This window comes from Cajanus cajan, chromosome 1 (assembly GCF_000230855.2).
Source record: "Cajanus cajan strain Asha chromosome 1, NIPB_CcT2T_4, whole genome shotgun sequence".
NCBI lineage: Eukaryota > Viridiplantae > Streptophyta > Magnoliopsida > Fabales > Fabaceae > Cajanus > Cajanus cajan.
The window spans coordinates 4,679,914-4,702,084 of record NC_138517.1 but is presented as its reverse complement, the minus strand read 5'-3'; the positions used below and the strand labels follow the sequence as shown (position 1 = coordinate 4,702,084).

Here is a 22,171-nt window from a genome sequence, read left to right as displayed (position 1 = left end):
CTTTACTAAAGAAATTTAATATGTACGGATGCAAACCTGTAAGTACACCGCTAGTGACGAATGAGAAATTACAAAAGGTGGATGGAGCACCATAAGCTGATGCATCACGATACAGGAGTCTAGTCGGAAGTCTTCTATATCTCACAGCCACAAGACTAGACATTATGTATGCCACAAGTCTTTTATCAAGATTCATGCAAAAGCCAAGTCAAATTCACTATGGAACAGGAAAAAGAATATTGAGATACCTACAAGGGACAAGGGAGTTTGGTATATGGTATAAAACTATGACCAAATCAAGGATGATTGGCTATACCGACAGTGATTGGGCAGGATCAATAGATAACATGAAGAGTACATCAGGATATGCCTTCTCACTAGGATCTGGTTTTTTCTCTTGGGCATCAAAGAAGCAACCAACAGTTGCACAATCAACAGCAGAAGCAGAGTACATAGCAGCTGCCGAAACTAGAAGTCAAGCAATATGGCTACGAAGAATACTTGAAGAAATGAGTGAACAACAAGATGGACCGACAATTATATACTGTGACAACAAATCAGCAATAACAATGGCAAAGAATCCAGTTCATCATCAAAGAACGAAACACATAGCCATCAAATATCACTTCATCAGAGAAGCAGAGACAACGAAGCAAATTCAACTTGAATAATGCTCAACAGAAGATCAAGTTGCAGACATATTTACAAAGGCACTACCAAGAGTGAAGTTTGAACAACTACGGACTATGCTTGGAGTTACCGAAATTTGCATCAAGGAAGAGTGTTAAATTATGATGCAAATTCTAGAAAAGAAAAGAGTATTCTAGAAACATAAGATAATTTGTATAAGAAAGAAGAAGAAAAATCTAGAAACATAAAGATAAGATGTATAAGTCTCTAGAAAAATCTAAAAGAGTGTAGAGACTTGAAAAGTTTAGAAAATTCTAGATATTTCCACCATCATCTAGAGATGGAGCATCATGCCTATAAATAGGCAAATTGGGGCTTCATTGTAACAATAACAACGTCAACAACAATTACCATAATTACTACTACTCTCTCAATACAAATAAGTTTCTATTATTCTTCCAACTATTCCCTCCACAACTATCATATACTAACAGATTTTATGCCATTATGTAGCTTGAAGTTGAGGCTCATTTAATTTGTTGTTTGTTGATAAAATAGGAAAAATCAGAGAGGGATAGGAAAATTGAAGAGTGGCTTCCAATTACGTCAAAAAGGAATGGAAAATGGTGGTACTCAGCTTTCCACAATGTTACTGCCATGGTTGGAGCTGGTGTTCTTGGTTTTCCCTATGCTATGTCAGACCTTGGATGGTATATTTAAAACCCAAAATGCATTGAAGCTTCAACTTATTTCCTATAAGATAAAATAATGTTATTTTTAAACATACTTTAATGCCATTGTGTTATAAGCAAGAAAAATATTGCATACTGCATTCTAAATTCTAAAATATCTTTTATTTTCAAATAATAATGTAAACAGATCATACTAGCATAGTGCACTATACAAGAAACTAGGTGTAATGTGTTTCTTAGGAAATAGAGGTATAACAGCTTAATGTCTTTCAAATAATTTAGGAGAATTGCCATAAGGATTAAAGAGGCAGGGTATTGTGTGCAATTTAAATAAACTGCATGGATTAAAGAGGTAGGGTATTGTGTGCAATTTAAATAAATTACATGGAATGTGAGTGTAATTTGTTCTGATATTAAAGAATAAGACCAAAATCAGTTATGTTTACCAATTTTAGTAGAAATTTTTAGCTTTAGTTATCCTTTTATCTGATATAGTTACATGAACTTTAGTTTTTAGTTTTTATAATTAAAAATAATTTATTTTAGTGTACCTTCTTTTTATAGTTTCATAAATTTTATACCCTATACAAATAGAAGACAGAGATTAAAAAAGAACAAATATGACATGCATAAAGACTAAATTGAACATTTTTAACTAAAAGTAAAGTTTATGATATTATAGAGGTAAAAAAAATTGATTAAACCAAGTTTTTATTTAGTAGCAAAGCTCCTCTAAGCTAGCAAATGGAAGCAACATTTGTTAAGTATTTGATGATTTAAGAATCCCAATGTCCTCTTCTACAGGGGTCCTGGTGTAACTATATTGATCCTCTCATGGATCATCACCTTGTACACATTATGGCAAAAGGTTCTGAACTTTGTGTTCTTCCTTAACTTGTGATCAATTTTGCTGAGCAATAAAAGCAATAATGAGTTTTGCCCTTCACAGACTTTGAAACAAAGAAACACAAAATAACTAGGAAAAGTAATTTTAACATACACACAAACATAAAGAATAAAGAATGAACAATTGTGCTAAGATTCTGCAATTGAAAGAGATTAAAGGGAAAGATACTCACCATTTGTGTTTTTCCATTTCATCATAATTGTATGTCCAAAAATGTGAGAAAAATTAAAAAAAAATTCAATTTTGTGGCGGTTTAAAACTGCCAGAAATGTTAAGTTAAGAAAAACTTTGATGAATTTTGTAGCGGTTTAAAGCCGTCAGAAACTGTATATATTAAAATGAATTTTGTGACGGTTTAAAACTGCCACAAAGTGATTGAATTTATAGTATATAAAAAACATTATTAAAACAATGCATGAAAAAGAAGGAATTGAAGATTAATAATTTATAGTATATAAAATTACTCACCACTAATGCATCATAGTGGAGACCATCGTAAATCAACATCACTCTTTACTTCCCGGTCAAAAGTATTCACCCAAAATGAGAATAGAAAAGTTTAGTCATAAGAGATTCCAAAACTAGGAAGCATATAATATGCCATATAGAATGCATACAAGTGGCTTACCTGACCATACAAATCACATCGGGTTGTCTGGATATCATATGCTGCAATTTCACGTCCATAATAATCTGCTAATATCGAAAGTTCAATTGCACCTTCACAAAGGAACATAGAGATTAATTAGCACATCAAAGTAACAAAATAACATTGGTTCATTGTTAAATTTGCTGTTACGAGAGTTTGAGATACCCTTTGAAACCCATGTTAAACTCAACAACTACAGAATCCATACTCACAAAATTTAAATCAGCAGCCAACTTTTAGAAACAAAACTGAAATTTAAACAATTTCCAATTGTTGCAGAAGATTGTATAGTCATCAAGATGTTTATTTTTTTTCTTCCAAAATTTAATTAAATTTTTATGCCTCTTAATGTTTCAGGAAAATAATCTATTTTACTCTTATATACTTCGTAATATATTTATGTTAGCAAAGTTTCTTAAAAGCCAAAGAAGTTAAAACTATAGATGTTAAATCAACCTCACTTAGGGCAAGTTTCATTACCTTCCAAGTTCCAAATAAAAATGAATTCTCCACACTTGAGGTTTTACATTCATACATTGGCCACCAAAAGTAGCAGTTCAAAATTGCAGAGTAAAAATGGCCAATATCTCCATTATTCTTTTATATTTTAAAAAAAAAAACATTGATTAGGAAAACATAAGCCAACTAACCTCCCCACTTCTCCGAGTCAAGAATCCAATTACAATAATCTGCGTTTCGCTTCCCAAGAAACGCTTCACTGTATTTCTCTGGATCACTTGCTACTGTTGCAGCTATAACCTTTAGCATGTCAAATAGCACAAAAATATTAAGTCAAAATATGTAAGAAATAATGTCAATAACATAACATGCTTAGAATATAAAGATATTAGGCAATACAAGGGAATAAAAATTCCACTTCACTGGTAACTCTTAAATGATAGACTATGTAATTTCATATGTTAATGATTGGAAAGCCAACTGTCAGTTTTTCAAAAGCTCTTTTTGCGGAGTTCTTATAAAATGCCTATAAGGAACATTTGTCCAAAAACGAGAATACAGAACTTTTGCGTTCACTTTTTGGGTTTTGGTTTCAGAAACTATTTCAAATTGAAACAAGCATAGTGATGACCAAGCTAATTGAAACAAGCAGAGTGATGACCAAGCTAAAGTAAATTCAATTAAGCTCGAATGCTGAATATGGCAATAGAATTGCATAGCACAGCACACTAGCAAACTGTATATGATTACCAGAAAAAAAAATAAATTAAGGCGATAAAATGTTTTTGGTTCTTCCAAATATCTCAAAAATTTGCTATTAGTTCTTATAAAAAAATTAATAGATTTTTAGTTACTACACTTACCAAAAGTGATGTGGTTTTATGTTAAAATGTAAGGACTAAAAACGTATTAAAGGGAACTAAAACCGAATCATGAAATATTTTGATATTTTGTCACTAATCAATACCTTTTTTGTAGTGTAGGATCACTTATTTTAGTAAATTCGACTTATAATTATAATAATATTTATGTGTTTTGTATGTTTCTTGTTCAAATATAATTACATAAAGATACATTAAATTAATAACTTTTAACATTATAAAAAAATCAAGACAACATCTAGCTGTAAGTCTAGCATTTATATTTGATGTTATCGATTCCATCTACACTGTACTTGATTTCCAAAAGCTAAGAACTGTATTTGATGGTTACTTGCTTAAAAAACTCTACTTAACCCACCAAAGTTTCACATACATTTAGGTGGTTCTATGTGGTAGGTGTTGATTCCCATTAAAGAACCTTGCTCAAGCTATAACAAAATTTCAAAGAAGTCAAGAATATGAAATCAATTATCATGCTTCATTTCCTCAATCTTATCTTGAAGTTGAAACTTGGGATCTATTATTTCCATCAGGTTTTTAGATGAAAATAAATTTGATACTAATGTATGTGATTGATTGGACAACAATCACAACATTAACCAAATTGACTAGTAAGAACAATAGGACCTATTTTTAATCAATTGTAGCAGTATTTACATCAAAACATGATGCAACAGCAGATCAATATAATTATATAAGCACTACACAGAAATGGATTCATGGCATGCATATATTTAATGTGTGTGTACACTAGAAGGAAAAGGAAGAGAGTTAGACAATTAGTAATTGAAGGGAATTTGTTTTGCACCTAGGGATAAATATAAATATAGGGAAACTCAGATACTGTATAGGGTCAGATTTTGATACTCATTTGTAATGACTGATTTCTTGGTTGAAGGGATCCATTCCCTTGGCAGAGATGAATTGTTTTCTCTTTTCTCTCTCTGTTCTTACTATTTCTTTTGGGCCATGTCATAACAGACATGGATAAATCACAGGCTTTAATGACAGAATTAAAATCAGCATGCATTACAAAAGTAGACACACAATTTTGAGCACTACTCAGCCTAAATAGAATTATGCAGACTTGCAAAAAAGATCAAAAACAACACAAGTGATGCTTTTGTATGTTAAACTTCTTCTACAAAATACAAGTTTGATAACAAGAAATACACAACATAAAAGCTCACCAAATCCTTGAGAGAAGAAACACATTGAAAATCTTCATCCTTTAGAGGTCGAGAAATCCACACCAAAGCAGCATATTGTTTCTACACAATTTTAAGATGGTAAGTTAGGATGTATGCATAGATAAAACAATGGATGAATCAAAGCTGCAAACCATGAACAGAGAAATAAAAGTAACCAGTTAGGAATCAAAATGCAAGACCTGCTTCTCTGCTTCACCTTCTCGCATTAGGTTCCAGCCATCACTACCAACAAGTTTAAGATTTTTTACCCTAACCTACATGAACACATGATTATGAATTTAGTCATCGTGAAATAAATAAACATAGAAACATCACCAATTCAGCTACAACTTAACCAATTTATTCAAACTAAACACAACAAGGAAAAGTAGTTCTCCAACAGTTTCCCTTTCATAGAGGATTTCTCTTTTACTTGCAAATATTCCAACTCACTGAATGCCCATTCCATCCTCATTCTTCCCTATTTATTTAACTAATCTCAAACAAAGTACAATTATCTTCAGAATTTTGTGCCTATGATCACCAAATATAATAAGAAAACAATAAAATTGAATTCATAGAACATAGGTACTACAATAAAATTTATATTTTAGTTTATACTTGATCATCCCATGAACTAAATATGACTTTACCTTCATATATCGTGTCAGGAATCCATCTCTTTCCTGCCTATTGCCTACACTTTGATTAGGATATGATTAGAACCATATATAAACAAGGAGAGAAAAAAGTTTAAAATACAAAATACCAACAGAAGCTGAAAATAATTCATGATTATTCTTTAATGGAAATGTTAGATATATAAACAATTATTGAGCATCAATTTAAAAGTAAAAGTTTAATTTACAACTTACAAGGTGGATACTTAAGAGTGAATTATATCCTTAACATGTTTGATGTTTCATTACATGAGAGCCCTTTCATGTTGAAGCATTAAAGTCTAATGTAACCAAAGCTACAAAGGCAGTAATCTGTAGAAGGAAGTCCAGTAGAACCGCCATAGAAAAGAAAATCCACGAGTTAAGAAATTGTAAAATCACTTTCTGATAAGCATGCCGTGTATTTAATGCCAAAAGTTAACAAATTAACTTTGTTACGTATTTAAGTCTCATGACTTGTTGCAACAAATGAATATTTAAGCCAAAATCCTGTTCTTGCTAATTAAGAAGGGAAGGAAATTACGTTTCCATGGATTTGGGGAAAAAACATTCATTTTGTAACTTCTTTAATCATCTTTTCACCTAAACCAATATCTGCATGGAACTCCTTCCAAGACTTAGGTAGTCACAATTTTTGGTGTTATTACAATCAGTGACAAATTTTGATTTAATGACATAGTGTCTGTTTCTTCTAGGAGAGACAAATAAAAAAAATGAAAATGAGCTTCTTCATAAACATAAACTAAATTATGCACAGTTAAAAATAAAATTTTGGAAAAATAAATAAAAGAGTTTTTACAAATTATAATACACATATATATAAACTAATTTTACCTTATGAAGAAGTTCATTTCATTTTTTTCTCATTTTTTTTCTCTTAAAAATATTTTTGGAGATGTTTTGTCTAAATAGACCCATATTACTATGCATTTAAGGAAGACAAAAGAAATGAAAGGAAGTACCACTACTTTGCCTTAGTATTCTTAAAAGACTACTTATACTTGACCATTACAGAAAACCAATTTTAATTGTATAGTTGTATAGGTATGTGATAATGAATTAAATGATCTGAAAATAATATAAGGGAGAAAATGTTATCAATATAACATACCATGCAACATTGAAGAGACACTGTCCTGTTCGTAGTAATCATACACCATAAGTTTCTCCTCCTTTGAATAGTAATATGCTCTTAGTGCAGCCACATTGTCGTGCCTAATCCTCCCAACCATCTCCATCTGCTGTTCAAACTCATTAAATTTCTGATAAGCATTAAATACACGGCATGCTGGCATAGAAACAAATGATCCTACAACAAATGCTAGATTTTCTGATAAGCTGGCCAGTGTTATTGAAGGTCCAACTTCACCCATTTCATTGCATATTTTTTCTTCAATTGGTAAATAGTGTGTTTGGAAAGAGAATTTAAATAGAATAATTCATTTATTTGAAGAATTTCAAATTCTTTGAAGTGAAATACCTTGTTTGGATGGAGAATTTATAAGGAATTTAAAATTCAAGCATTTGTAAAATTCTTTGAAATAGTAGAATTTCAAATTCTCCCAAAAAAGTAAAAATTTTAAATTCTTCATATATTTTTTTCTTATTTCACTTATATATTTTATCTTATCTCTTATCTTTTCATATTTTTAATTATTGAATATTTAAAAATATTTTTAAAATTGTTAAATATTATCTAATATTAATTTTTAAAATTATTAAATATTTAAAAATTAGTTAATATTTATTTTTATAAAATTTAATTTAAAAATCTCAATATATAAATATATTTTTAAAATCAATTTTACCATGATTAAATCAAATTATCATATCCAACCCAATAATTTAAAATTTGAAAAATTTGAATTGACTTATCCAAACAAAATATTTTAATAATAATAGAAATTGAAACCAAAGTAATTCAAATACCAAGAATTTAAAATTTCTTAAATTTATAAAATTCCTTGAATTTATAAAGTTTCTCATCCGAATACATCCGTTTCACAACATCTACAATTATGCACATGTTATCAACACCAACCTGATCATAAAATGAAAATACAATAAAAGAAAAGAAAGTCAAATCTTACAACACTGGCAGCACAGATCTTCGTATTTATACAGATAGCAACAACTTACACAAGAAATCTGTTCGGCTCCGACAAACGGTATGGATTCAGAGCAGTGTTTCCGCAAGAGGATAACGAGTTCCCGAACGTCGTTGTTTAGGTGGAGTTCTTGGAGAGGGAAAACATCGAGGAGCGTGGAGAGTTCTCCGGTGAGCCTGTGGAAGGTGTCGGCAAAGGTTTCGATTTGCACGACCAGATTGAACTTGTTTCTTCCATTGGAGCAATCTTCAATTAGCGTTTTGATCTTGTGGAGAACGATGTACATTTTCTCTAGGCACAGAGGATAAGAAAGTGAGGGAACAAAACGGAGTTGGATGATATGGTTATTCTAGGTAGAGCTAGTCTCGAAGAAGAACCAAGAAGAAGAATGGGTAGGGATTCCAAGGAAATGAGAATGGAGTCCGAACACTAGAACTTTTTATTGAATTGAGAGGAATTTTACAGGAAGAATTTTTATAAGTCATGAATAAATCAATTGAAATCGATGGAACTGTTATATACACTTCAGAAACAATTCAGAACTAACAACCTTCCTAATTTTGGCGGTTTCTAACTAACTGGTAGCTCATGATGTGCCACGTGGCTAACTAACTACTAATAGGACTGATCCTAGCTGGAGTCTTATGCAGGTTCCTGTATCAATCCACCCTCCTTAAGCTAATCCTTGTCCTCAAGGATTGAAATTTGGAAACTAAGTGAACCCATCCTTCTTTAACATATTATTCAGAGATTTAGCTATAGTGTTGTAGCCCTTTACAAATTGTCTATAGTACCCTGCCAATCCCAGAAAACCCCTTAGTTGCTTTAGTGTCTGAGGAAGAGGCCAATTCCTGACTGCTTCTACCTTTGCAGGATTAGTAGAAACTCCCTTGCCCGTGTTAAAGTGACCTAAATATTCAACTCTAGTAACCCCAAAATAACACTTAGATCTGTAGGGCCGTTTATTTACAGGGTTAGAACCTTGTATCAGAGGGATTGTATGGTCATGATTGGGACGCCTAGGAGGAAGATTAGTAGGTACTGCAAACACATATGCATATTGGAGTAATAGTTGCTCAATACTATTAGGAATGGAGGAAGGATCAGCATGAGTGGACAGGGAGTGGAGAAGCATCCCATCCCCAGAGTCACAGAGCTGCAGCATGGAGAGGTGGACACCAGCCGCCAATGTCTTAGGCACTTGCTGTTTCCGAATAGTCCTAATATTGGTAGATGAGGTACCTCTCAAAATATGTCTCTTACCCTTAGCATGGAACACTATGGTTAACTTGTCAAAGTTCCATGTAATATCACCTAAAGTAATCAACCACTCTATGCCTAGAACCATATCACAACACCCCAGGGGCAGGAGCATGATATCTGAGGTGAAAACAGTGTTCTGGATTAGCCAAGAAAACCCTTTAACCATTGTATTAATTTGAACTCTAGCACCATCAGCCACAGTCACAGTAACAGAATCCATATCCGCAATTTTACATCCTAGCCTCTTGGCAACATTGACATCCAAGAAGTTGTGTGTACTGCCACTGTCAATGAGAATATGTAAGGGTTTTTTCCTTGATCGACCTGTAACTCTCATGGTGTTGAATTTGGTAACTCCAGTCAAGGCATTGACTGAAATTAAGGGATCTAAACAGATGTCAACAGTAGAATCATCATCAAGGTCCACCACTTCTTCAGAATCAAAGGTGTCATCTAATTCCATAACATGGATTTGAAGTTTCTTGTGTGTCCTGCTATGTTCAGGAGTAAAGGGCTCATCATAGAAATAACACAATCCTTTAGCCCTTCTTTCACTCATAAAGGCAGGGGTAAGCTGTTTAGTAGTTTGTGTTTTGGGTTTGTTATTGTCCACTGGTTTGGGAGGGTTGGGTAACAGGGGTGGATTGGTCACAGGGTTAAGCTTAGGTATTCTGGAAAATGGTTTTGCTGTTGTAGCAGCGGCATTAGCATTTTCATACATTTTAGCTAAGGAGAAGGCTTTCATAACCGAAGTAGGTTGGAACATTCTAACCATCATTTGAATCTCCAGTTTTAGACCACCAAGAAAGCAACTTAATTGATGTGACTCAGACAATTCAATTCGAGAAACAATGGCATCAAAATCATTGTGATAATCTGTTACAGTACCTCTTTGCCTAAGTCTCATGAGTTCTGCCATAGGATCTTCACAAACTTCACCAAATCGTTCCAGCAAGATTTTTGTATAATCTTTCCATGATGGCAATTTGTCAATGCCCACATTCTTCACATAAGCACTGTGCCATTGGGGTGCTTTCCCTTCGAAATGGATCACCGCCAAAAGGACTTTGTAATCTTCAGGGGTTTGATCTACTGAGAAGAAGGTTTCGCACTGGGTAATCCAGTTCTTGATGCCATCTCCATTGAAACGAGGAAAATCCAACCGCGCAAGCCTCGTGTTGCAAGAATAAGGGCGAGAAGAATTTCCGGTGGCGGCAGAAGAAGGGGGCGTGCGATTTTGAAGCACTTCCTCAAGATAATTCCTTAATGAAGCCCCAATACCCATGAAGTGTGATTCCAATGATGTATCAAGATCTGCGAAACGTGATTCCATGGAAGTCTTGAAGTTCTCAAAATCTTCGCGAACGGTGCGGGTGTTATCTGCCATGGTGATTGTGGTTGGAAGGTAACAGGCTGATACCAATTGATATGGTTATTCTAGGTAGAGCTAGTCTCGAAGAAGAACCAAGAAGAAGAATGGGTAGGGATTCCAAGGAAATGAGAATGGAGTCCGAACACTAGAACTTTTTATTGAATTGAGAGGAATTTTACAGGAAGAATTTTTATAAGTCATGAATGAATCAATTGAAATCGATGGAACTGTTATATACACTTCAGAAACAATTCAAAACTAACAACCTTCCTAATTTTGGCGGTTTCTAACTAACTGGTAGCTCATGATGTGCCACGTGGCCAACTAACTACTAATAGGACTGATCCTATCTGGAGTCTTATGCAGGTTCCTGTATCATTGGAATTGGAAACGCGAATCAGGTCCTCGAAAACGACGCCAAGAAGCTGCGTTTTGCGGATGGTATAGGAGGAAGTGCGGTTGAGGAGGAAGTTGGCGGTGTTGGTGAGGGAACATATCTGATCCGTGAGTTGAAGCAAAGACATTATTTTGAATTAAGTCTAAATTTTTTTTAAAAAAATTTTTAAAAAAATATTTCAATTAAATTGGTAAACATTGCCCCTAAAATTATAACATTTTTTGGCTATTTATTAAAACCGCCAATAATTACTTGATTTTTTTTTTGTAGTAATTGTCCAATGCTGTCCATCTTTATGATTGATCATGAATCTTATTTCTTATATGAAAATTATACAATCATAGAATTAACAATAGCCTGAGACGTGTGATAGCTTTGTCCTTAAGGACTTATCTGCGGGATGTGCAAGTCTCCCAAAGATATAACAAGTCTTTCCCAATTAATAATTGAGATATCAGAACTAACAAATTTTCAACTGAGAATAATCTATGATACTCATAATATAATCAAGAAAAGATGTGTGAGAAGATACTTTCAAAACCTTTTGTATGTTATTTTTATAATGAAGAGAAATTGTTTCTCAAAAACACCTTTTTACCAAGTCTTAGGATAAAAAATGTAATTATCTCTTGAAGGCCAAGTCAAAATATAAGATAAGACTTAATCTAAAAAACCAAGTCAACAAAACTGAATTTAATTAAAATATTTATTTAATAAAACAAAATTTATTTTATTTTTTCTAATTAAATAAACATGTTAATCTTTTTGAAATATCACTAAAAAAAATACAACAATTCCCCACATATTTCAAAAAGGTTAAAGAAAAAGTTTTAAGAAAATAAAAGAATTTCATGAGTTCTCATTCTCTTGGATGTAATGTGTTGGACCTGGTGCAACAAGCTATATGAACCAAACCTAGCTCTATAAAACTTAACACACCATATAATTGTTATAGCAAGCTATATGAACAAAAGACACTTGACGCATGTTAGAGGTCTACCAATTACATTGCATCCCACAATTCTTGTTGTTATTGTTGTTGTGCGCTAATAGGCCATGCAGATGCTCGATATTCATGACTGCTCTAGAGATCTCATCAAAATCTCATACAAGCAGCCCCACCTAATACTGATATAGGTGATTTCATTAGGTGTATGCCGCAAATCATACACCACCCATAAGGGATATAAAAATCATTAAAAAATTTATAAGTTGTCAAGCTTTCCCATAACCTCATAAAGCTTAACAATAAAACTTATCCTCACATTAATGCAGTTCTAACACTTTCTCACATCATAGGAAGAGACAAAAAAATATATTAAAATTGATTAAAATCAATTTGGTGCTAGCAAAACTGACAAGGAACTTGTTTTTACCATCACTTGTTTGTTTTCAAGTGGCTTAATAGTCTCATTCCTCTCGATGTTTAATATAACAATATCTTCCGTAGGGATTTAAGTCATAAGATCGACTGAATTCATTATTGACTTCATATGATCAATAAATTCAATCATTATGTTATACACAACTTATAAATAATTTTATCGAATCTTCCTTTTGTCCCATATCTTATAACAAACTTATAGAAAGGTCTTGATCTCTTGTTCTTTTCCAAGAATCATTGTCACTAGCAACATATACACCAAAATTCTTAAATCATGGTAAGATACATATCATAATATGACATCAACTTTTAAACTAGCATTGCTTACATATATCACATCTCAACTTATTAGGTTCACAAAAACTGCAAGTCTAGTTTAGTCTAAAAAGTCATGTATCAAAAACAAATCTAAACTTACTATTCACTTTATTTAAAAAGCCTAAAACTTCCACATTTTTTATGAAGCAAAAAAATAAATAAAACTTTATCACTATAAAAAAATCCTCTAGACTCACCGGTGAAGTTGTCCCCATTTATGGTGTGCCCATGGAGCCTCCCTACTAACCTGTTTAGAAGCATTGATTCTACGTTTCTCCATGGTTTAGGTTTTAAGGTTTTGCAAGGAGGTTAGTTTCATTGTGTCATACTATCCACCGTAAAACTCAAATTTTATGGACAACAAATAAGTTCTTAAAATTGTTGTAAATTATTGTCCATCTTCATGATCAATCACAAACAAGAGTCCTCTTTCTCATATGAAAATTATACAATCACAAAATTAAGAGTAACCTGAGACATGTGATAGCATTGTTGTTAAGGACTTATCCGTGTGATGCGCAAGTCCTCAAGGATATAACAGGTCCTTCCCAATTAATAATTAAAGCAACAAAATTAACAAATTTTCAAGTGAGAATAACTAATAAGACTCGTAATATAATCAAAAAAAGATATATGAAGAAATGTTCTCAAAACCTTCTATATATTATATTTATAATGAAGAGAAATTGTTTCTCAAAAACACCTTTTACGGAGTTATAAGTTAAAAATGTAATTATCTCTTGAAGACTAAGTCAAAATATAAGATAAGACTTAATCTAAAAGACCAAGTCAACAAAATAAATATAATTAAAATATTTATTTAATAAAACAAAATTAATTAAACAAAATTTTTCTAATTAAATAAACATATTAATCCTTTTGAAATATCACTAAAAAAAAATACAACAGTAACCACTATATAGAACAATTAAGAATTCACAAGCTGCTTTATGCTACAAAGTGGTTTCATGGTATCATATTAGCCCACCTGTTTTATAACCATAGATTGTACATTTGGACAAGTAAAAGCTAATTAACGCATCCAATAGGGATATCACAATCTGTCTTCTTTTTTCATCTTTTTAAAGCATAATTAACTACAAACCTTTTACTTTAATTAAAAAAGAGGAAGACGAAGCAAACTATGCAACAAATGCTACAGGAAGAAACCGGTCCTATTTTCAGTTCTGTTGGCAGTGAATGTGGTAGAAACTTGCACATGAGAATTTCAGCACTTTCTTTCTTCGTACATGCTTGAGAGGATCTATCAGAGAAAAGAATATGCTTAGTTCATTCAACTCAAGAACCACCAAATCAAAAATAAATTAAAATAAAATAAAGAGCAAAAAGATAATGAATCACCTAGAGAGGTAGAATGAAAAACTGCAGCACAGTTTGTAACCAAAACAAAAGAAAATAATATAGCAGTTGATTGCATACCTACTGTCTAGTAGTACAGATCATTTTTATACTCCTGTACACCATTATTTACCAAAAATATTACACCCACAAATAATGGAATAACATTTGAAATGCATGCACAGACCATAATGCAGTTAGCTAGCTAGCATCTAAAAATCATTTAGGAATAAATATTTATATTATTAAGAATGGCATGTCAGGACCTTCTGATTGTGCCAAAGACAGGTGATTGCTTGAAGTCTGAAAAGGACATGCCACTCCCTCCTTAATATGTTACTTGACATTCAAGTGGTGAATGAAATTCAGGTTGAGAGGCTTGGTTCTAAACTCTAATATAATTGCGACTAATGAAACAGAATTACTGTCTGTAAACTTATTTAGGAGGAAACATGTTTATCTGTAAACACAAGTAGTTCAATCATAGTCACTTCCTCCTATTTTCGAAAACCAGGTAGCTTAAAGCACAAATTTACAGGTTACGCCACATGATAATTGAACTACATAATTCCTCGCAAAACTGAAAACTTGTTGAAACTCAATACAAATGACTTTCATTGTAAGACAAAAACATGTATTAGTCATTGAATATTTGCAATGTTTAACCATCAAATCCTGAATGTTAGGCTCCAACGGGCATTTATTAACAATTACAAACACTAAACTTGTGATATTTGTTAATTAGCCAGTCTACATCTACCATAGATTTTGCCTTATCACAGCTGCACCTTAGATTCCCACTTTCCCTTAAAATAAACAAATATAAATTAATTACCCCATATTGTTACTCCTAACAAGGACAAGATAATATTGTTACTCCTAACAAGGACAAATTAAATATCTTGCAAGGAATCTCGTGGTAGTTCTATAAGATAATGTCAAAACAATACATCATATAGTTTTCTTCCTATCAGTGATACAATGAGACAAAAAAAATTGATGTGGTCCATTGCATAGCTTTAACCGTTTTTGTTGAGCCAAGTCTTAAACACGTACAGAATGATAGAAAAGTATCCTAATAAAATAAGAGAAAAAAATAAAATGACTGTAAGTTTTCACTCAAAACCCACATGCAGTGCAAATTAGTAAAAATTGGAATTTATACACAAAAATAAAGTCCATAAATAGACTAGAGAAGTTGAGTCATATTTACGTGTTTGTATATATAAGCAAATAAGAGTAGGTTAGGAAAGTTTACATAAATGGAAAAAAAAATGAAACTATTTGTTGTTGAAAATGAGCTAGTTATTTGTTAAGAATTGGAAAGAATCTCACCTGATTTAACACTTACAATAACCCTCTAGCAATCATTTCTCGGAGAAGTTCCTCTGCCTTATCATTCTCGTCTTTTTCAAATAGAGCAGAAATAATTATTTCAAAAGTGATAGCATCAGGCATGCAATCATTGTCTTCCATTATTGACAGCAAGGCCAATGCTTCATCAAACAACTCCACTTTACAAAGTGCATTGATCATAGCACTATATGTAAAGACATTGAGATGATGGCCTTTAGTCAAAAGATACCGAAAAACTTCTTGCGCTTTCTCAAGTCTTCCACCTTTGCACAGTCCATCAATAAGTATTGTGTATGTGTACTTATCTGGCTGAATTCTCCAACTAATCATTTTCTTGAATAATGCAATTGCTCTGTCTAGACGACCATTTTTGCATAAAGCATCCAATAAGGAACTGTAGGTAATTATATTGGCAGGTTGCCCTCTATCATGCATCTCATCAACAAGATTCCAAACATCAGCTATCCTCCCCGATTTGCCCAGACCATCAATAAGTGAATTATAAGTTATTGTATCAGGAATCATATTTTTGCGTTGCATGTCTTCAAAAAGATTGATGGCTTCATCTATCATTTTCTTCTTACATAATCCATCAATCATGATAGTATAGCTAATAACACTAGGTGCCACTCCTATTTGGGACATAGAGTTGAATACATGCTTTGCTTTTTTCACTTCATTAACCATGCAGTATCCGTCCATTAATGTATTATAAGTAATAACATTAGGTTCCACACCTGCTTTTACCATCGAAGCTACCACAGTTTTAGCTTCTTTTATCTTTCCTTCCTTACATGACGCATCAACCAATATGTTAAAGGTAACAATATTTGGGTTGATGTTTTTCAATTTCATATCATTTAAAAAAGCAATTGCTTCTTTGAAATGACCCATAATGCAAAAGCCATACATTAAACTACTGAAAGTGACAACATCTGGAGAAATCTTTTTGACAAGCATTTCAGAATACAAATTACAGGCATCAACAACAAGTTTATTTTTGCATAAGCTGTCAATGATTGTGCTATACATTACCACATTAGGTTTAATTGAATGCCCTTCAATCCTTTTGAGCAACTGTATGGCAGCCTTTGTTTCTCCTGATTTACAAAGACCATTGATCAAAGTCCCATAACTAACATGGTCCAACTGAAATCCTTGAGCTTTAAGGTCATCATGAAAGTGCAGTGCTTTCCTAAGCTGACCACAAAGACATAAACCTTTGATGAGTGTATTGAAGGTAATTGCATTTGGCTTATATCCCATTTTGAGAATCTTGGCAAACACAGAAAAGGCAAAATTGATGTGACCGAGGTGGCAGAAGCAATTGATGAGGATGCTCAAAGTAACAATATTTGGTGTAATACCTTTGAATTCCAATTGTTTGGAAAGGGAAATAGCAGTTGGGTAATGCTTCATCTTGACAAGGGATCCCAAAATGTGGCCAAAATGGAAGATGGGTGGGGAAGGATGCATATGGAGCATGCGATTGAATGAGGCAACGGCATCGTCGTGATTGAGAGATTGAGAGTGGAAGCTTGCATTTGCATAAAAAGGAACAAACTTTGGAAACCTAAACCTTAATACTAACAAAGACATTGGAGGAAGCCAAAAGAGTTTGCAGTGAACTCGCAACCTGCAGAATCAAACTGTAAGATCTATTTAACAATGATATTTTTATTCAACAACAACTTCTATGAAAGAAAAAAAAAATAGCCGCTAATTTATGAAAGAAAACAGAACAATGATATTTTTATTCAACAACAACTTTTTAAGAAAGAAAAAAGGGAGTTGCTACGTATCCTCAAAGATGGAAGGGTTTTAATACATTTTTCTATGTAAATTTATAAAAGATTTAAAAAAATTTAATTTAATTATAAAATGAATAATCTAAATTATACTTATAAAATAAAAGTAAGATAAAATTATAGAGATTAAAATTATAAGATTTTAGTAATATTATAAAATATTAAAAAAAGAAAAAAAATTAATAAATAGTAGAAATAAAAAATTATTAAAATTACAATATAGAAATTCAAAAATTTAAGACAAAAAGACAAAAAATATACTTAAAAAATTATTAAAATTAAAATATAAAAATTCAAAAATTTTAAGTGAAAAGAAAAAAAATATACTTAAAAAATTATTAAAATTAAACTATTTAAATATATAATATTATTATTACAAATAAATTAGAATATATAAAATAAAAATAAAATGACTAAATAATAATTTAAAAATTGAAAGAATAAAATATCATAAGTATTATTTAAATAAATTATTAAAAATATAAAATATAACAACTGTACCGATACCCTCTCAAATAAGATGGGTACCATAGAATTTCTCAAGAAAAAATAGCCGCTAATTATGAATGAAATTTGAGAATAAAAATAAAGAAAAAGGAATTGTTGTGTTGGGTCACTATGTCAAAATATGGATATAGAATAAAGAAGCAATTGAAATTAATTTTCTTTTCTTCTTTTTTATTTTATTTTTAAGATTTTATTTTTTAAAATATTTATTTTTCAAATTTAAATAAATTTGATCCTTACATATCAATTATTATTCTATTTTGAAACACATTTTGTATTGATCGACTTGAAAGATAAAATTAGGGGTGGGCAAATTAAATTGCACTAAACTGAACTGTTAAAAACTATATTAAACTGAAAAATAGTTCAATTAAACTAAACTGAACTGAAAATTAAATTACACAAACTGAACTATTTTTTATTCTATTAAACTGTTCTGTACTGAACTATACTGAACTATAATATGAACTAAACTGAACTCCTCTGCACCTTAATCTGTTTCTGAACTGCACTATTTTCGAACTGAACTATTTATGAACTGCTTCTAAACTATGCCACCAGTTTATGAATTGTTTATGAACTATACCAAAATCTTCCCCCAGAAGGAGAATTTGTTAAATTACAGTAAACTAATTGGTTAGGCCCCAATGCCATATTAGAACATGGATCAAATTACCTCTAGAGACACAAGATGTTGATTATCTGCATTGATAAATTTAGACCAAGGTTTGCGACTGTGCCTGCATTGATAAATATATTACAGTCAGAAACTACAGCATGACATTAACCTGCACAGAATCAACATGATAATTTTGCAATTTTTGTACATTATAGAAACAACCCGATGAATGTTACCTTAGCTATTTTGACAAGCTGATCATGGTTGTCGTGACCATAAAAGAAAGGTTCCTTGCGAAATATCTACATTAAGTAGATCATAACCCAGAATTACACGACTTTGCACATGTAGATTCAAAATGAAACTTCATATTAAAGTTGTAGCCTAAAGCTATAATTCTCACCATTCCAGCAAACATGCAGCCAAGACTCCACATGTCTAATGAGTAGCCATAGTCTTGCAAATCAACTAGAAGTTCAGGGCCCTTAAAGTATCTGAGAAATAAAAGCATTGCACATGACATTTTTGACTGTCATTCAAAAACTTCCAAAACTCAAATTTATATCTAACCAATAAATATATGCAAATTAAATAGAAAATCAAAGGGGGAATTGCAACAGTAAATTAATTGTGGCCTGAAAGGAAGCTAGGAATGTCTATATGATTATAAACCAAGTGGGAGATTAGGCACCTGAAACATGCTACTAATATGAGTAGACAGAAATTTACATGACCAGACAAATGGACTTGGGTATGTTTCAGCTGGAAGAAACAGAGAAGGGGCGTAGTCAGTATAAATGAGAATGCCACCAAACTAGCATCAAAACCTCAGTTCACGAAGCCCCAGCCAAGAGTTCTTGGAACCCACCATTGCCTTTTACTTAGCCTTTCTGCCTAAACATCGTTCACACATGGCAACAAATGACTGATTGTTGAGTTTTTAATATCTTCAGCTAGGCATAATACATTCAAAATCTCTTTAATTTGCTCAGTAGAAACTCTGATTAAATGATGAAATTGGGTTTATTTAACAAATCTGAAAAGAATGGTCACTGTGGCACATAGTGCACTAGCCTAATATATTACTAATTACTACTATATAACACACAATATAAAGGAAAATATATTTGATGCTTTGGGCTATATAGGCTGGGATCAAGACAGCTTGTATACAAAATTAATCATTTATATACATAAAATATATTTTTTAAGAAAAATATATTATCATTTTTATATCGACTAACTTTATGCTCATACATAAAAAAAGAAAAACTTAATCATAGATATAGGGACTTTAGTATCCTATAATACATAAGAAACCCGATGAGTCCCTTAAATAAGGCAACCTAGACTTGGTTTTTAACAGTTAATACACTGAAATTTTGAAGGATATAACCTTGGAAGCATGTCAGGGTCATAAAATAACTACACAAATCCATCCTAAAAGGTTGAACTAATACTGTTTCCAAAATCCAGAGCGTGGCAGACACAAGAGGGAAAAACAATCAAGAATAGACCTGAGCCTCGGGTAGACTTAAATAAGAGTGCTTACTTATGTTGACGAAATTTTGTTCAACTAGAGGAACAATGAATATCAACCACCTCAACAAAATTAAACCAGGTCTTCTCGATTGCCCAGAACCTATTCACTGCAAAGACACATTCAATTTCTTAGCATGCTTAATGATATAAGACTTCTGTTTCTTCCTTCCCTGTTCTATTTCCACCATCACAAAAATTATTTCTTCCACGAGCACAAAAAATGAGACTTAAGAAATAAGCCCATCAATCAAGGTATCCAAAAAATAACACTAGAGTTCAGTAACTAGAGATAATTAACAGAAATACGTGAAGGAAGATTGCATTTTCGCATTTACCTTGCGGTGGGCGGTGGCTGGTGTGATTTGTGTGAGTGTGAGTTAGGGATTCCTAGCGTAAAGAGCCAACCCGTCCTGATGTGCCTCCTTTTATTTTTTTAATTTATAATTACTTAGTTAACCAAACTGTAAATTAAATAAATTCAATTTTTTAAAAATTGAATTAAAAAATAATTTAATTCAATTTTATTTTAAATAGTTTTAATTTTTTAGTTTAAAATAATTTAGTTATTTAATAATTTTAATTTAGTTTAGTTAATTTTGCTAGGCCCTAAATTTAACTCATGTCGGAACCAACAATAAAATGTCAATCAATAATTGTTAAAAGTGTTAATTTATCTTTATAAAAATCGATCTCCTGAAATAGAGTTATATAGTTATTTATTAAATAAAATAAATTAAAAAAGGCAAAAATATATGAAATAACTCATGTAAAAATGAGTCTAACTAGATACCATAAAATAATATGACATTAATTTTTAAAGTTTTTTAATGGAACATTTAATTCATTTTTATACAATTTTTACTGTATAATGCTTGAGTTTTATATTTTTTTATGTAAGTGAATTTAATGAAATAAATTTTATATTTTAAATTAATATAAAAATATTTTAATAAAATTAAAATTATTCTAATTTAAAAAATTAAATTCAAAATATTTCAATTTTATTAAAATAAATTATATGATTAAAGAAAAAAATTGACGACATCATAAATTTAACCTTGTTGGGGTAAAATAAGAAATAATGTAAACGGATAATATTCATTTAAATAATTTAAGTTAGTTAATTAAAATAATATATTACAATAACTAATCAATTAATTTTTATTGGAATTTATTTCATGCAATAATTAAATAATAACAACTTAAACTATAAAATAAGTATAACATAAAGTTATAATTAGATATAAATCTGCGATATTCGTAATAGACATGATATATTTTGAAGAAATTGAAATTAATGAAAAATATTTTATTAAGCTATATAATAAAATAACTGTGAAATATTTAGGTTAAATTATATTATTAATTTATCTATTTTTTTTATTTTAAATTTATTTTGAAATATAAATATTTAATCTCTTATTTTTAAAATCATGAAATTTTTGACTTATTTCTAATTTAATTTTTGTTGATCGTTAAATTTTAATATTATTTTATAATTTGTCTGTACTTAAGTAACGTGATATTTAACGATGTGATATATGTGAATAAAAATTAAAAAATAATATATAAATTTTTTATATTTTTCTATGAATGATTAATATTTATTTTATTAATAAAAATATTATTTACATATTTTTTAATTTTTAATTTTTAAATATCATGTTACTAAATGATATCATTTAAATATAAATAAATATTAAAATTTAACAATTAGTAAATGTCAATTTAACAAAAAGAACAAAATCCCATACTAATATCTCTATTTATGAATCAAGGAAGTTTTCAAATTTATAGAAAATATGATTATAATCTTAAACAAAATTGACCAAAAATTATGTTGTAACAATATTTTATAATCAAACAAATAAAACTTAAAAAAAAATCAATCACTGTGATTTGTTTCTAGATCTTAAAAAAATTAATGTTTTATTTTAATTTGCTGAACTATTTTTTAAAAATCAAAGAAAATGAAATAGGTTGAGTTTATAATAGCAAAACACCTAATGTAAAATTTCAATTTTTTAGAATAATAAATTTAGTTAATATG

General features: G+C 30.9%; 3 protein-coding genes across 11 annotated transcripts in view; all 3 read right to left on the bottom strand.

Annotated features, from left to right (window-relative positions):
• Positions 1–820: 820 nt before the first annotated feature.
• Positions 821–8,653, bottom strand: LOC114915441 (inactive leucine-rich repeat receptor-like serine/threonine-protein kinase At5g24100). Of its 2 annotated transcripts, none has more exons than XM_083073267.1 (9): positions 8,228–8,653; positions 7,200–7,329; positions 6,062–6,105; positions 5,609–5,683; positions 5,409–5,489; positions 3,529–3,637; positions 2,858–2,949; positions 2,698–2,740; positions 821–2,232 (listed from the first exon to the last, which is right to left on the bottom strand). In XM_083073267.1, the coding sequence occupies exons 1-8, from the start codon at positions 8,480–8,482 to the stop codon at positions 2,708–2,710; spliced, it is 819 nt and encodes a 272-aa protein (XP_082929393.1). In that variant the 5' UTR covers positions 8,483–8,653; the 3' UTR covers positions 821–2,232; positions 2,698–2,707. The 2 variants fall into 2 exon arrangements, with proteins under 2 accessions (XP_082929393.1, XP_082929395.1); XM_083073269.1 differs by having other exon boundaries at positions 835–1,383.
• Positions 8,654–8,908: 255 nt separating this feature from the next.
• Positions 8,909–10,846, bottom strand: LOC145955728 (uncharacterized). The gene has a single exon (XM_083070830.1). The coding sequence runs from the start codon at positions 10,844–10,846 to the stop codon at positions 8,909–8,911; it is 1,938 nt and encodes a 645-aa protein (XP_082926956.1).
• Positions 10,847–13,821: 2,975 nt separating this feature from the next.
• LOC114915644 (uncharacterized) overlaps positions 13,822–22,171 on the bottom strand; it is a 101,654-nt gene continuing 93,304 nt past the window's right edge. For 2 of the 8 annotated variants that reach the window (XM_083073280.1, XM_083073307.1), the window contains one exon: positions 13,822–14,194. In XM_083073280.1, coding sequence (XP_082929406.1) covers positions 14,044–14,194 — 151 coding nt within the window. In that variant the 3' untranslated portion in view covers positions 13,822–14,043. The other 6 variants (XM_083073302.1, XM_083073296.1, XM_083073291.1 and 3 more) reach the window with 6 other exon arrangements.

Coding starts and splice junctions, on each gene's coding strand:
- LOC145955728 (XM_083070830.1), bottom strand. CDS start 10,846: ATGGCAGATAACACCCGCACCGTTCGCGAAGATTTTGAGAACTTCAAG.
- LOC114915441 (XM_083073267.1), bottom strand. CDS start 8,482: ATGTACATCGTTCTCCACAAGATCAAAACGCTAATTGAAGATTGCTCC. Junction 5,684..6,061: donor TCCTGACACGATATATGAAG/GTAAAGTCATAT, acceptor GTGTTCATGTAG/GTTAGGGTAAAAAATCTTAA. Junction 5,490..5,608: donor AAGGTGAAGCAGAGAAGCAG/GTCTTGCATTTT, acceptor AAAATTGTGTAG/AAACAATATGCTGCTTTGGT.